At 49.4% G+C, this 14,472-nt stretch overlaps 1 protein-coding gene across 5 annotated transcripts in view; it reads left to right on the top strand.

Annotated features, from left to right (window-relative positions):
* Positions 1 to 3,642: 3,642 nt before the first annotated feature.
* The window catches only part of PPP3CB (protein phosphatase 3 catalytic subunit beta), a 58,594-nt gene continuing 47,764 nt past the window's right edge, over positions 3,643 to 14,472 (top strand). For 3 of the 5 annotated variants that reach the window (XM_069980478.1, XM_069980476.1, XM_069980477.1), the window contains exon 1: positions 3,644 to 3,928. In XM_069980478.1, the coding sequence (XP_069836579.1) occupies positions 3,880 to 3,928 (49 nt within the window). In that variant the 5' untranslated portion in view covers positions 3,644 to 3,879. Of the gene's footprint in view, positions 3,929 to 14,472 lie in introns of all 5 variants that reach the window. The other 2 variants (XM_069980479.1, XM_069980475.1) reach the window with 2 other exon arrangements.

Here is a 14,472-nt window from a genome sequence, read left to right as displayed (position 1 = left end):
CAGATGTCTGGAGGAGGGGGCGCTGGTACTTGCTGTCATCTGATTAGGTAAGAGGCCCAATCAGATGACAGCATGTGCCAGCGGGCGCAGCGGGACAGATTAGCGCAGTGCTTCCCAACCTTTTCCACCTCGGGGCGCCCCTACTAAATGATGTTCTACAACATAAGAAAACCGTCATACAGTGACTCACCGGTGATGTCTTCTTTGATCTGAGGCGTCACTTTCCCTTTTCCTCTTCATCCGGCCCAGTCCTCCAAGATGATTCCTTCCAGATACGTTTCATCCCCTTAGAACCTGCGAGACAAACAATTTAGGCTCCGCACATTTCTAGCAACTTCCTTACCTTCCTCCCTCCTGTAGGCTCCCATAGTAACTGCACTGTTTGGTGTAATGTGCAGTAAAGTGGGTAGGAATGTGGGATGCCCCCTGTATGTAGGATTCCCTGCTGTGCCCCCATGAGCTAATAATGCCCCCAGAGGTGCCCCCATGAGCTAATAATGCCCCCAGAGGTGCCCCCATGGACTAATAATGCCCCCAGAGGTGCCCCCATGAACTAATAATGCCCCCAGAGGTGCCCCCATCAACTAATAATGCCCCCAGAGGTGCCCCCATGAGCTAATAATGCCCCCAGAGGTGCCCCCATGAGCTAATAATGCCCCCAGAGGTGGCCCCCATGAGCTAAAAATGCCCCCAGAGGTGCCCCCATGAACTAATAATGCCCCCAGAGGTGCCCCCATGAACTAATAATGCCTCCAGAGGTGCCCCCATGAACTAATAATGCCCCCAGAGTTGCCCCCTATGAACTAATAACGCCCCCAGAGGTGCCCCCATGAGCTAATAGTGCCCCCAGAGGTGCCCCCATGAACTAATAATGCCCTCAGAGGTGCCCCCATATACTAATAATGCCCCCAGAGGTGCCCCCATTAGCTAATAATGCCCCCAGAGTTCCCCCCATCAACTAATAATGCCCCCAGAGGTGCCCCCATGGGCTAATATTGCCCCCAGAGGTGCCCCCATGAGCTAATAATGCCCCCAGAGGTGGCCCCCATGAACTAATAACGCCCACAGAGTTGCCCCCATGAACTAATAATGCCCCCAGAGGTGCCCCCATACAATAATAATGCCCCCAGAGGTGCCCCCATATGCTAATAATGCCCCCAGAGGTGCCCCCATACAATAATGATGCCCCCAGAGGTGCCCCCATACAATAATAATGCCCCCAGAGGTGCCCCCATGAGCTAATAACGCCCCCAGAGGTGCCCCCAAGAACTAATAATGCCCCCAGAGGTGCCCCCATACAATAATAATGCCCCCAGAGGTGCCCCCATACAATAATAATGGCCCCAGAGGTGCCCCCATATACTAATAATGCCCCCAGAGGTGCCCCCATACCATAATAATGCCCCCAGAGGTGCCCCCAAGAACTAATAATGCCCTTAGAGGTGCCCCCATATACTAATAATGCCCCCAGAGGTACCCCTAAAAAAACAAACATCCTACTCACCTAATCCGCGCTGTGCAGGCAGCAGCTCTCCTCCTCCTCTTCTGGCTCCATCTTGCGAGCCGCAGGGACGGGACTTCCGGCAGGCGTGATGACGTCACATCATCACGCCTGCCGGAGAGGTCACGTCCTGGCCTCCCATAGGCTGCTGGTATGAAGTGCCGGCAGCCTATGGGAGACAATACAGGAGGAGGACACTGACAGGTCCTTCTCCTGTATTCTGATCGCTTTAATGTTCCGCCCGCTCAATGTGCGGGCGGAACATCAAAGCGATCTGTGCATCCCGAGAAGCTGCGCGGCCGCAGCTTCTCGGGATGCTTAAAGTGACACTGTCACAAGTGGCAAAGGGGGGCCGTGCGGGCCCCCCTAGCGTAGGGGCCCGGTCGCCATGGCGACCCCTATAGCTACGCCACTGGCCACCACCTACCAGAAGCTATCATAGGGACCTCAACTTGGGGTTCTCCTTGCAACAGTGTCCAAATCCACTAGCAGAGGTCCTGGGGTGAAGACAAGAAGGCTCCTAGACTCCAGTCTACTAGCATCACTGCTTGCAGCTCTTCAACCAACTCCGGGGGCTGCCTGTCTCCACGCCTCTGACCTGTAATCCAGCAACCAGTCCTGGTTTTGGCTCTGCGCCATCATGTCCAGCGTGTCAGAGAACACCTGCATTTAGATACTCTGCCACTGTATTCAACTGTATCATTGTCCATTTTTGTTCTTATATTCAGAATGGAAATTAAAGGAAAAGTATGTGTCCGTAGGGATGAATTTTGGATGGATGGAATTTTCTGCAAGAAAACGCCACTCGTGAACACCTCCCCTCTGCTATTGGCTCCTAAAAAAAAAACTCCCATTGACTTTAATGGGGTTCATTACTCAATCAAGCATTCCAGTATTGAAAAATACTCGACACAAATAAGTGCTCGCTTATCTTTAGTTACTAGGGGTTGCATAAAAATGATATATTGAATCGTTCTATAACTTTCTTATAAAGGTTGTGATTTATTTCATAACCATCTCCAGCTTTCTGTCAGCTCCTGGAAACATGGGAAACCCTCTGACCCAATCCTTCCCACAGCTGAGAGTTTACTGCAGTTCTAGCCAGTCTAGTCTATCCTCTGTCAGCTCCGACCTGAAATCCAGAGGAACGGAATCCGCCAGTTAAATGCGTAGATTGGCGCGGATGCGTAGTGTGAACAGACCTGACTATATATCAGGAAAGAAGCAACTTAGCAGGATGAGGGCCATCGGATTACTTTTCTGGATTGTATTTTTATTTTTCTAGTCGACGTCTGACCTTGCACCATGTTGGGCCACATATAACTATTTGATCGCTTTTTATTCCATCTTTTTGGGAGGCAGGATGAACTAAAAACAGCTAGCACTTGATAGCGCATGTCTGGCCACATGTATGTGTGAGCCGTGTAATAGGCTCTGTATACAGGCGCCAATCTCACGGACGGTGAGTGCCTGTACTGGAGTGTTTCCCCGCACGATGAAGCAGGAAAATTTTGAATGCCCCCACACTGTGGTGACAGCCCAGTGGCTCCTTTATTACAGTGCTGTTCCCGGCATGATAGTGATACATGGTGCTGCAATACAGGACAGGGCTTCCCCATCCATAGGGCCTGAAAAATACTTGGGAATAAGCCATTCGTCCCTATCTGCAGGACTCGGGATAACTGATCATAGGGGTCTGACGTCTGGGACCCCCACAATCAGCAGACTAGAGCCACCAAACATAACCACAGTCACACATCCCACAGTCAGGGACTGGAGTGGCGGTCAAACGTCCTTTATTTGGGGACATCCGACCTTTATTAGGGAGATTTGGGGGTCCAGCTTTTGGACCCCACTTAGGTGCTGGTTATCCCCTGTCATCCCCACCAACCAATCAGAGCACTGCTTACATGCTGTAACCTGGGAGGACAGTGAGTGCTGGAATGTGATTGGTTGCTATGGGAAACATCTGCAGTCTCTAAGCGCCCTGGTGTTCAGACATGAGGCCGACTAGTGAGCCAGGAATCTGCATGCAGGAATTGCTCAGTGCAAGGAGAAGCCGCGACATGTCTGAACAGCGCCATGCCCCCCTCCCATCACCGGCCAGCAGCCACCACCTCCCCTGTGAGGGAGAGCTGCCGTGATGCATGCTGGGCCGGGACGTCCCCCTTCCCGCGCCGCCGTGTGAGCCGCAGAGTCTGCGCTGCCGCCGCCATGTTGCCAGCAGCCGCTACCGTCAGGCTCTAGCTGTGCCCCGCTTCTGTCCTCCTTTCCCCCTCCCTTCGCCTCTCCCTCCCTGAAAACACCCCGAGACGCCAGGAGGAGGAGGAGGCCGCCGCGGAGTGACGAGCGCAGGGAGAGGCCCCGCAGCCCGCACCATGTCCACCAAGGACGGTAAACACTCCACCACCGAGCGGGCGGTTAAATGTGAGTCTCGTTTGTGTCGGTGTGACCCCGTGTCATGTCCACCTCCCGCCCGCCTGACCGCTCTCCCTCCTCAGCTGTAATAAAGATGGCGTCTGATAGAGCGGTAACCGGACCGAAGGAGACGGGGCTGGCGGCCTGCAGCGCTGGGGATCCCCGGAGCGGCCTGCCACTGGCTGATCCGCCGTCCTGTCCGTCCAGCACCCGGTGTGGTGACTCCCGGAGCCCCGGCCTCCCGTGTGTGAGGAGGAGGAGGCGGCAGCAGCCTGCAGCGCTATGCGGCCCCGGTGATCCCCGGCCGGGAGGGATTCCTCCATCTATCTGTGTGTTATTATTGGCGGAATCCTACACGGGGAAATTGGATATTGACGGATTGCTGGGAGTCCAGCTGCTCCTGTGCGGCCGCAGTGATATCGGAGCTGTCAGTGTGCGGGGGCCCGGGGGATGCCGGAGACTCCTCAGCCGGGGAGCCATGGGGACTGCCGGCTGTGTGTATACAGGGGGACTGCTACTGCCGGCTGTGTGTATACAGGGGGGCTGCTACTGCCGGCTGTGTGTATACAGGGGGGCTGCTACTGCCGGCTGTGTGTATATAGGGGGGCCGCTACTGCCGGCTGTGTGTATACAGGGGGGCCGCTACTGCCGGCTGTGTGTATACAGGGGGGCCGCTACTGCCGGCTGTGTGTGTACAGGGGGGCTGCTACTGCCGGCTGTGTGTATACAGGGGGGCTGCTACTGCCGGCTGTGTGTATACAGGGGGGCTGCTACTGCCGGCTGTGTGGATACAGGGGGGCTGCTACTGCCGGCTGTGTGTATACAGGGGGGCTGCTACTGCCGGCTGTGTGTATACAGGGGGGCTGCTACTGCCGGCTGTGTGTATACAGGGGGGCTGCTACTGCCGGCTGTGTGTATACAGGGGGACTGCTACTGCCGGCTGTGTGTGTACAGGGGGGCTGCTACTGCCGGCTGTGTGTATACATATATATATATATATATACAGGGGGGCTGCTACTGCCGGCTGTGTGTATACAGGGGGGCCGCTACTGCCGGCTGTGTGTATACAGGGGGGCCGCTACTGCCGGCTGTGTGTATACAGGGGGGCCGCTACTGCCGGCTGTGTGTATACAGGGGGGCCGCTACTGCCGGCTGTGTGTATACAGGGGGGCTGCTACTGCCGGCTGTGTGTATACAGGGGGACTGCTACTGCCGGCTGTGTGTATACATATATATACAGGGGGGCTGCTACTGCCGGCTGTGTGTATACAGGGGGGCTGCTACTGCCGGCTGTGTGTATACAGGGGGGCTGCTACTGCCGGCTGTGTGTATACAGGGGGGCTGCTACTGCCGGCTGTGTGTATACAGGGGGGCTGCTACTGCCGGCTGTGTGTATACAGGGGGGCTGCTACTGCCGGCTGTGTGTATACAGGGGGGCTGCTACTGCCGGCTGTGTGTATACAGGGGGGCTGCTACTGCCGGCTGTGTGTATACAGGGGGGCCGCTACTGCCGGCTGTGTGTATACAGGGGGGCTGCTACTGCCGGCTGTGTGTATACAGGGGGGCTGCTACTGCCGGCTGTGTGTATACAGGGGGGCTGCGACTGCCGGCTGTGTGTATACAGGGGGGCCGCTACTGCCGGCTGTGTGTATACAGGGGGGCTGCTACTGCCGGCTGTGTGTATACAGGGGGGCTGCTACTGCCGGCTGTGTGTATACAGGGGGGCTGCTACTGCCGGCTGTGTGTATACAGGGGGGCTGCTACTGCCGGCTGTGTGTATACAGGGGGGCTGCTACTGCCGGCTGTGTGTATACAGGGGGGCTGCTACTGCCGGCTGTGTGTATACAGGGGGGCTGCTACTGCCGGCTGTGTGTATACAGGGGGGCTGCTACTGCGGCTGTGTGTATACAGGGGGGCTGCTACTGCCGGCTGTGTGTATACAGGGGGGCTGCTACTGCCGGCTGTGTGTATACAGGGGGGCTGCTACTGCCGGCTGTGTGTATACAGGGGGGCTGCTACTGCCGGCTGTGTGTATACAGGGGGGCTGCTACTGCCGGCTGTGTGTATACAGGGGGGCTGCTACTGCCGGCTGTGTGTATACAGGGGGGCCGCTACTGCCGGCTGTGTGTATACAGGGGGGCCGCTACTGCCGGCTGTGTGTATACAGGGGGGCCGCTACTGCCGGCTGTGTGTATACAGGGGGGCCGCTACTGCCGGCTGTGTGTATACAGGGGGGCCGCTACTGCCGGCTGTGTGTATACATATATATACAGGGGGGCCGCTACTGCCGGCTGTGTGTATACAGGGGGGCCGCTACTGCCGGCTGTGTGTATACAGGGGGGCCGCTACTGCCGGCTGTGTGTATACAGGGGGGCCGCTACTGCCGGCTGTGTGTATACAGGGGGGCCGCTACTGCCGGCTGTGTGTATACAGGGGGGCCGCTACTGCCGGCTGTGTGTATACAGGGGGGCCGCTACTGCCGGCTGTGTGTATACAGGGGGGCCGCTACTGCCGGCTGTGTGTATACAGGGGGGCCGCTACTGCCGGCTGTGTGTATACAGGGGGGCCGCTACTGCCGGCTGTGTGTATACAGGGGGGCCGCTACTGCCGGCTGTGTGTATACAGGGGGGCCGCTACTGCCGGCTGTGTGTATACAGGGGGGCCGCTACTGCCGGCTGTGTGTATACAGGGGGGCCGCTACTGCCGGCTGTGTGTATACAGGGGGGCCGCTACTGCCGGCTGTGTGTATACAGGGGGGCCGCTACTGCCGGCTGTGTGTATACAGGGGGGCCGCTACTGCCGGCTGTGTGTATACAGGGGGGCCGCTACTGCCGGCTGTGTGTATACAGGGGGGCCGCTACTGCCGGCTGTGTGTATACAGGGGGGCCGCTACTGCCGGCTGTGTGTATACATATATACAGGGGGGCCGCTACTGCCGGCTGTGTGTATACATATATACAGGGGGGCCGCTACTGCTGGCTGTGTGTATACAGGGGGGCCGCTACTGCCGGCTGTGTGTTTACATATATACAGGGGGGCCGCTACTGTTGGCTGTGTGTATACAGGGGGGCCGCTACTGCCGGCTGTGTGTATACAGGGGGGCCGCTACTGCCGGCTGTGTATATACATATATACAGGGGGGCCGCTACTGCTGGCTGTGTGTATACAGGGGGGCCGCTACTGCCGGCTGTGTGTTTACATATATACAGGGGGGCCGCTACCGCCGGCTGTGTGTATACATATATGCAGGGGGGCTGCTACCGCCGGCTGTGTATGTACAGGGGGGCTGCTACCGCCGGCTGTGTATATACAGGGGCGCCGGCTGTGTATATACAGGAGAATATGGGGGAGATACTGGAGGGGGGCTGCTACTGCCGTCTGTGTATATAGAGGGGGGATACTAGGGGTTGCTGTGTATAGAGAGGGGGGGATACTGGAGGGTGTATGTAGAGAGAATACTGGAGTGTGGTGTGTTTATATAGATAGAGAATACTTGAGTGCGGTATATATAGAGACAGAGAAAATGAATACTGGAGTGCAGTGTATAGAGGAAATATTGGAGTGCGGTGTGTAGGACGAAGCTATAGGTGATACTGTAATGTTTATAGGGTTGTTCGGGGCAGGGTGTTGGCATGTCACTAGGATTATGTTTATACTGTTTGGTGTACAGGAAATTCATTTTTGCACATTACTTTACATGTACATTACTCCACTGTGGATTTTCTAACCCATTCAGTGGATTTACAGCAGGGCTGTTGTGGTATGGTGACACACTGAGGAGTAGGCAAGGAATTCACAGGGAAAGTTTTCTGCTTTAAATTTCTTCTTCAGCTCTAACATAGGCGCAGAATGTGAGGAGATTCAAAGCCCCAGTGACTTCTATGGGAGTTCTCAAGCGGAATCCACCCAAAGAATTGACATGTCAATTCTTTGGGCGGAAGGCAGATCATTCCACGTGTAAATTCCTCTGTGTGAACAACAGAGCGGAAATCCCAATAAACACAATAGGACATTGCTCTGTACACATATAACGGACGAAACTTCAAGCAGATAGGTAACAAAATCTGCAGTGGATTTTGTATGTGTGAGTATATCCTAAAATGTAACTCTAGAGTTTCACTTTTTAAAGGGGAGATATTTATCAAAGAGTTGTAAAGTAAAATTGGCTCAGTTGCCCCTAGCAACCAATCAGATTCTCCTTTTGATTATTCAGATTTTTTGGAACATGAAAGGTGGAATCTGATTGGCTCCTAGGCATAACTGAGCCAATTTTACTTTACACCAGTTTGATAAACCTCCCCCTTTTGGCTGCTGTGTTTTTTTTTTGATTAGTTGCCCTGGGCACAGACAGCGCGCCTGCATCTGGCTATGTATGCCTTGTAACTATTCCATTTCTCCTGGGGTATGGGTAGTGCCCACAAGCAGGTGGATGCTGTAGCAGTGGGATGTTTCTGCTTTGCATACTGGGTGGATAAAGTTGAAATAGTTTTGGTCATATGAGCACATCCTGTTATACTAAAGTGCTTCATAAATACATGGTATGATCTGTCAGGGTGACACTGACACTGGTGTAATAGGACCATAACACTTACAGCAATATAACATGCCATCATTTCTCTTACCAATGACAGAAAAGCTTCTTTATTTAGCAGAATGTACCTCCAGTGTGGTTTTTTCTTTTTGCCAGAAATGACTATGGTGTAGCACTGTGAAAGATAAATATTTCTGAAAAGCACATTAAGGGTACAAACCCACTTGACGTATTTGCTGCGTGAATCAGTCTTCAAAATAAGCAGGCAAAACGCAGGTTGGCTTTATACAATGGTTCTGCGTTAAAATACGCAATTGCGTATTTTTGAAGTGTGAAGCTACATGCGTTTTTCGCACAGGTTGTTAACAACTGATGCTTTGCTAACAACAAGCTTCACGCTTCAAAAATACACAATTGCGTATTTTAACACAGAACAATTGTATAAAGCCAACCTGCGTTTTGCCTGCTTATTTTGAAGACTGATTCACGCAGCAAATACGTCAAGTGGGTTTGTACCCTTAGGGTATAAACCCACACAACGTATATGCAGCATATTTACTGCTGCGATACGCAGCAAACACGCAGCAAACACGCAGCAAATACGCAGCAGATTAGATCTAAATAACTGAACACAGCATAAAATCTGTACCAACAAATCTGCTGCGTATTTGTTGCGTATCTGCTGTGTATACGGTGTGTGGGTTTGTACCCTAATTTAGAATTTGGCACTGGAATCTGCTTCCTACTCTTCATTGCATAGTGTGGAACCTTTTTGGAGACATTGTCCCACTCCCGTCTCCAGTGGGAGACCCGCAGCCATATAAGTCTATGAAGCAGGACACTCACTCATAAGTTCCCATTGTATACGGAGGGGAGTACGAATTCTAAATAGATTTCCATTATAGAAATTACTATTATGCACAGTGCTTTATGATAATGTCCTATTTTTTGTACTGGCGGTATACTTTAAGTTGGGGCACAATTGCTCTGACAGTGCACTAACAACCAGCAAAGATCACTATTGCTAAGGGCAGATGAGCAGTGCAAGGGAGTGCCGATCTGCTTACTGAGCCAATTAGTCAGCCCAATGATCATGTAGCAAGGGCTGCATGGACATTGTTAGCAATGTCTGTGCAGCCCCTGCTTTCACATAGAAAATAATAGTCTATACTTAGCTATGCTCCCCCAGTGTCCTGGTGCCTTTTTTCCAGCATTTTCTACTCCCCGCAGCCATCTCTGGCACTTCTGTCAGTATCTGTACTGACAGGCTGCACAGTCTTGTGATCAGTGATTGACTGAGCAGCCTGTCAGTACAGATGAGGGGTCAGAGGTGGCTGCAGGGGGATCATAGACACAAGTATAAGCTTAATAATTTGCCTTACAGTGTCATCAGCCGTCGGCCATGCATTTTTAAACCTGCTGAAAGATAATGAGCCGATCGGGTCCTTATTACAAAGAGTGATGTCTTCCCGAATCGGCCAGACTGGACAGATAATCACCCTGTGTTACTGTCACTTAGAAAACACTTCTCACAGGCAATGAAAAGTTCAGTTCTTTCAGTGTCTTGGTGGCGAAGACTCCCCCCATCCCTAGATATAGCCAGGAGAAGCATGCAGCTGTGCACTTCACTCTGGCTCACTCCAACTTACTTCAGAAGACAGCCTCTACTATAATAAGCCTGTAAAGCAGGGTTGGGGTGCTCACCAGTACCCTGACTGATTTATAAAAAAAAAAAAAAAGGAATGTCAAAAGTTTGGAAGTGACAGTAACACTTAGGGCTCTGTTACACGGGGAGATTATCCGGCCGATTCGGATACATTTCTGCCCTGTGAAATAAAGAAATGTTGTTTTCAAGCAGGTTTAAAAATCAGCAGCCATTGACTATGCATTGCTGCAGGTGATAGTGATGTATGGCTGACAACAGTGTAAGGAAAATAATCCAGTATATACTCGCATGTCCAGGCTCTTTGTGTGCTGCAGCCTTTACCCCGCATTTTCTGCTCCCTGGAGCCGACTTTTGGTCCCACATCTGTACTGACAGGCCACTCAGCCAATCACTGGCCCAGAGGCTATCCCATCTCTACTAGTGATTGGCTGAGAAGCGTGTCACTGAAGATATGGGTCCAGAAGTATCAGATTTCTGACATGCCTCTAAGGAGCATGGGTAAGGCTGGGTTCACACTGCGTTTTTGCAATCCATTTTAGGCAAAAAAGATGAAAAGCAGATGCATTTGTGTACATCCGTTAAGATCAGTCTTTCCATTATAAAAAAAAAAGTATCAAAAAACTGATCAAAACATCAGTTTTTTTTAGTGTACACAAAAATGTGGTCGACCACATTTTTGTGTACACTTTAACCCTTTGAGGACCAGGCCCAAAATGACCCAGTGGACCGCGCAAATTTTGATCTTAGTGTTTTCGTTTTCCCCTCCTCCCCTTCTAAGAGCTCTAGCACTCTCAGTTTTCTATCTACAAGCCATGTAAGTGCTTGTTTGTTACAGGAATAGTTGTACTGTGTAATGGCGTCTTTCATTTTACCATAACATGTATGATGGAATTCCAAATATATTATTTATGAAGATATAAATTGGTGAAATCGCAAAAAAGAATGCAATATGGTAACGTTTGGGGGGTTCCTGTGTCTACGTAATGCACTATATGGTAACAGCGACATGATACTATTATTCTATAGGTCAGTCCGAACACAACCATATGCAGGTTACACAGATTCTATAATGTTATATATTTTTTTTAAATGAAATCCTTTTTTTTGGCAATTAATTATAAATAAAATGGGACTATTGTGACGCTTATAACGGTTTTATTTTTTCACCTACGGGGCTGTATGTGGTGTCATTTTTTCCGCCATGATCTCTAGTTTTTATTAATACCATATTTGTGAAGATCGGACGTTTTGATCACTTTTTATTAATTTTTTTTTTATATATAATGTAACATAAAATCGGTAATCCGTGCACTTTTTCCCCTCTTTTCGTGTACGCCGTTTACCGTTCGCAATGACGCTTGTTATATTTTAATAGATCGGACAATTACGCACGCTACGGTATATTATATGTTTATTTGTTTATTTATTTTTATATGTTTTATTTATATAATGGGAACGGGGGGTGATTTCAACTTTTATTGGGGGAGGGGTTTTGGGGTAGTGTGTTAAGTGTTTTTAACTTTTTTTTTTTTTTTACACTTTTGAAGTCCCTTTGGGGGACTTTTACATACAGTACTTTGATTTTTACACTGATGAATGCTATGCCATAGGCATAGCATTGATCAGTGTTATCGGCGATCTGCTCATTGAGCCTGCCTGTGCAGGCTCAGTGTAGCAGATCGCCGATCGGACCGCACGGAGGCAGGTAAGAGACCTCCAGCGGCCTGTTTTACCGATCGGGACCCCCGCAGTCACACTGCGGGGGTCCCGATCGGTAAGTGACAGGGGACTCCCCCTGTCACTTACACTTAAACGCCGCTTAAGGAGTTAGTGACACGCGGCAGCACGATCGCTGCAGCGTGTCATTGCCGGTGAGGTCCCGGCTGCTGATTGCAGCCGGCCCCCACCTGCTGTGAAGCGCGCTCCGCTCCGGAGCACGCTTCATAGCGGGAGAAACACCCAGGGCGTACAGTTACGCCCTAGGTCGTCTGGGGACAGACTTCCATGGCGTAACTATACGCCCTGGGTCGTCTAGGGGTTAAAAAAAAAAAAAGCCTTTTGATCCATTTTTTATAATGGAAAAATATATCAATACAGATGCACACAAATGCGTCCTTTATTTGCATAAAACAGATGAACAATATGGATTGCAAAAACGCAGTGTGAACCCAGCCTAAGTATTTTAAACTTTATCATTTTCTATGAGAAAGCATAGTTGAGCCAACTTATAGGCTTAGACTGCTCATCGGGAGAAATGGCTTATTCAGCCTACAGCATTCTTAAGGGCCATATTACACAGCCCAACAAACAGTGTTATATGGCCCTTAAGAAAGCTGTAGGCTAAACAAGCCATTTCTCCTGGTGTCTCACCAAGTGTTCATTTGTTCTGACTGGGAGGGAGGAGACTTCCGCCATCTTATCAAGAACAAAATGATTGGGAAGTTAAAGGGGTTATCCAGCGCTACAAAAACATGGCCACTTTTCCCCCTCTCTTGTCTCTACATTGGGTGGGGTTTTAAAACTCCGTTCCATTGAAGTAAATGGAGCTTAATTGCAAACCACACCTGAACTGGAGACAACAGTAGGGGGAAAAGTGGCCATGTTTTTGTAGCGCTGGATAACCCCTTTAAAGTCCAACATGCTCGTATTCGAGGTTCGGCGGAATGTGCTAAAACGGATTTAATAGCAGATATGTTACATCTATTTTGGTCAGGTGAATTGATCCAAGACTTTTGTGGCAAAGTGGGTAGTGGTTGAAAAGAAGTTAAAGAAATCTATACCGTACTCTCCAGCGATTGCTCTTTTAGGGGACACTTCTAGTCTGCAGACAAACACCCTACTCCTTACCCGACTACTATTTTATGCATGGCTAAGTATCCTTCACCACTGGTTCTCCTCGACTGCCCCTTCTATTATGGTATGGCGCAATAGGGTGAATAATGTACATAGGTACGAAAAAATCTGGTTTTTGCAAAAGAAGAAAGGAGTGACTAAGTGGTTGAAAATTTGGGTGAATTGGTTGGATTAGGGGTGTGTGTGTGTGTGTTCTCTCTCTCTCTCACATCTGCTCGCTGGGTGGGGGGGATTTGGATAACTATTATATATGGTGTTGTTTTTTCTTTTGTTATGATTCCTTCCTAAATTGGTTATTTATTTTTGTATTGCTGTGGCTAATGGAGGGACTCTGTTTTATTAATTATGTGAAACTGTAAATGTATCAAAAATAAATTATATATAAAAAAAACATGCTTTTAAACAAAACGAAGATTTCAAGTAAGTACTGCTTTGTTTTAAAGCATGATAACAAAAAAAAAAAAAAAAAAAGTCCAATATGCTCGATCTCTTTCCTCCAAGTTTATCTGTCGGGAAAGTCAGCAGGCCTGCATGCATGTCAGATGGGCGATCATTGCAACCCCCAGGTCATTCTGGCAGTGGCTTTTCCCTACACTCTATTGAGAGGACATGGCTGTGTGTGTGTTTGTGTGCACCTTGTATTCTTTGTGGGGAACTGGCCATGTGGGTACCATCAGTCTAAGGGATTTTGCTTCTTGGTGGTGTCCGACCTGTGGGACCCGCTTGCATCCTGAGAATAAAGGTGTACCAGTGCTGATACACTAAAGTGTCTGTCACTTTAGCACACTGGTGAATTTGTTGTACAGGGATAACTTAGCAGGGGTCATAGTGCTGTATCAGTTTGTGATTGGTGAGGGTCCCAAGGGCCATGAAATGATGGCTTATGAAAGGAATATGATCTCACTTTATCACATGGGAATACGTAGTTTGTAGGAGCTCCAAGTTTCCATGTTTTTCAATAGAATATGGGCAATTGTTTACTGAGAATAGGGAACTTCGCACCTAAAATCATCAAACATCAAATCTCAAACCAGTTTACCATAAAGAATTGTTTGTCATTAAAAACAAAAGAAGCTAAAAGTCTATATTTATCTATATTTATAATATTATATTAATATATAATAATAATATAATTTTTTATGTTTCTAATGAGGTCTTTGTGCATGCTGGTTAAAAAAAGTGCTAAAAAAAAAAAAAAGCTCTAAAGTAAAGAATTACTTGAAAAACCATATTTAAAGTGAATGTACCATCAAGAACATCACTTTGGGTTTTCAATATTAACAGACTGGCGTGGGGATGCTGGTGGTGCAGCGATTTAAAAAGAAGGGACTGCGCCATTGGCATCCCCATGCTGGAGCCGATCTATTCATGTAAAAACTCAAAGTAATGCACCTGATGGTACATTCGCTTTAAATAGGAGCAGTTTTGGTAAGTAGAGTAAGTATAACTACCATTTTTAAAAACTTTCTGACTAGGTTGAGGCCATTAAAGTAAATGGCTTTC

Source organism: Dendropsophus ebraccatus, chromosome 8 (assembly GCF_027789765.1).
Source record: "Dendropsophus ebraccatus isolate aDenEbr1 chromosome 8, aDenEbr1.pat, whole genome shotgun sequence".
NCBI classification, from domain to species: domain Eukaryota; kingdom Metazoa; phylum Chordata; class Amphibia; order Anura; family Hylidae; genus Dendropsophus; species Dendropsophus ebraccatus.
The sequence above is the reverse complement of the archived record's forward strand: the minus strand, read 5'-3'. Positions and strand labels throughout refer to the sequence as shown.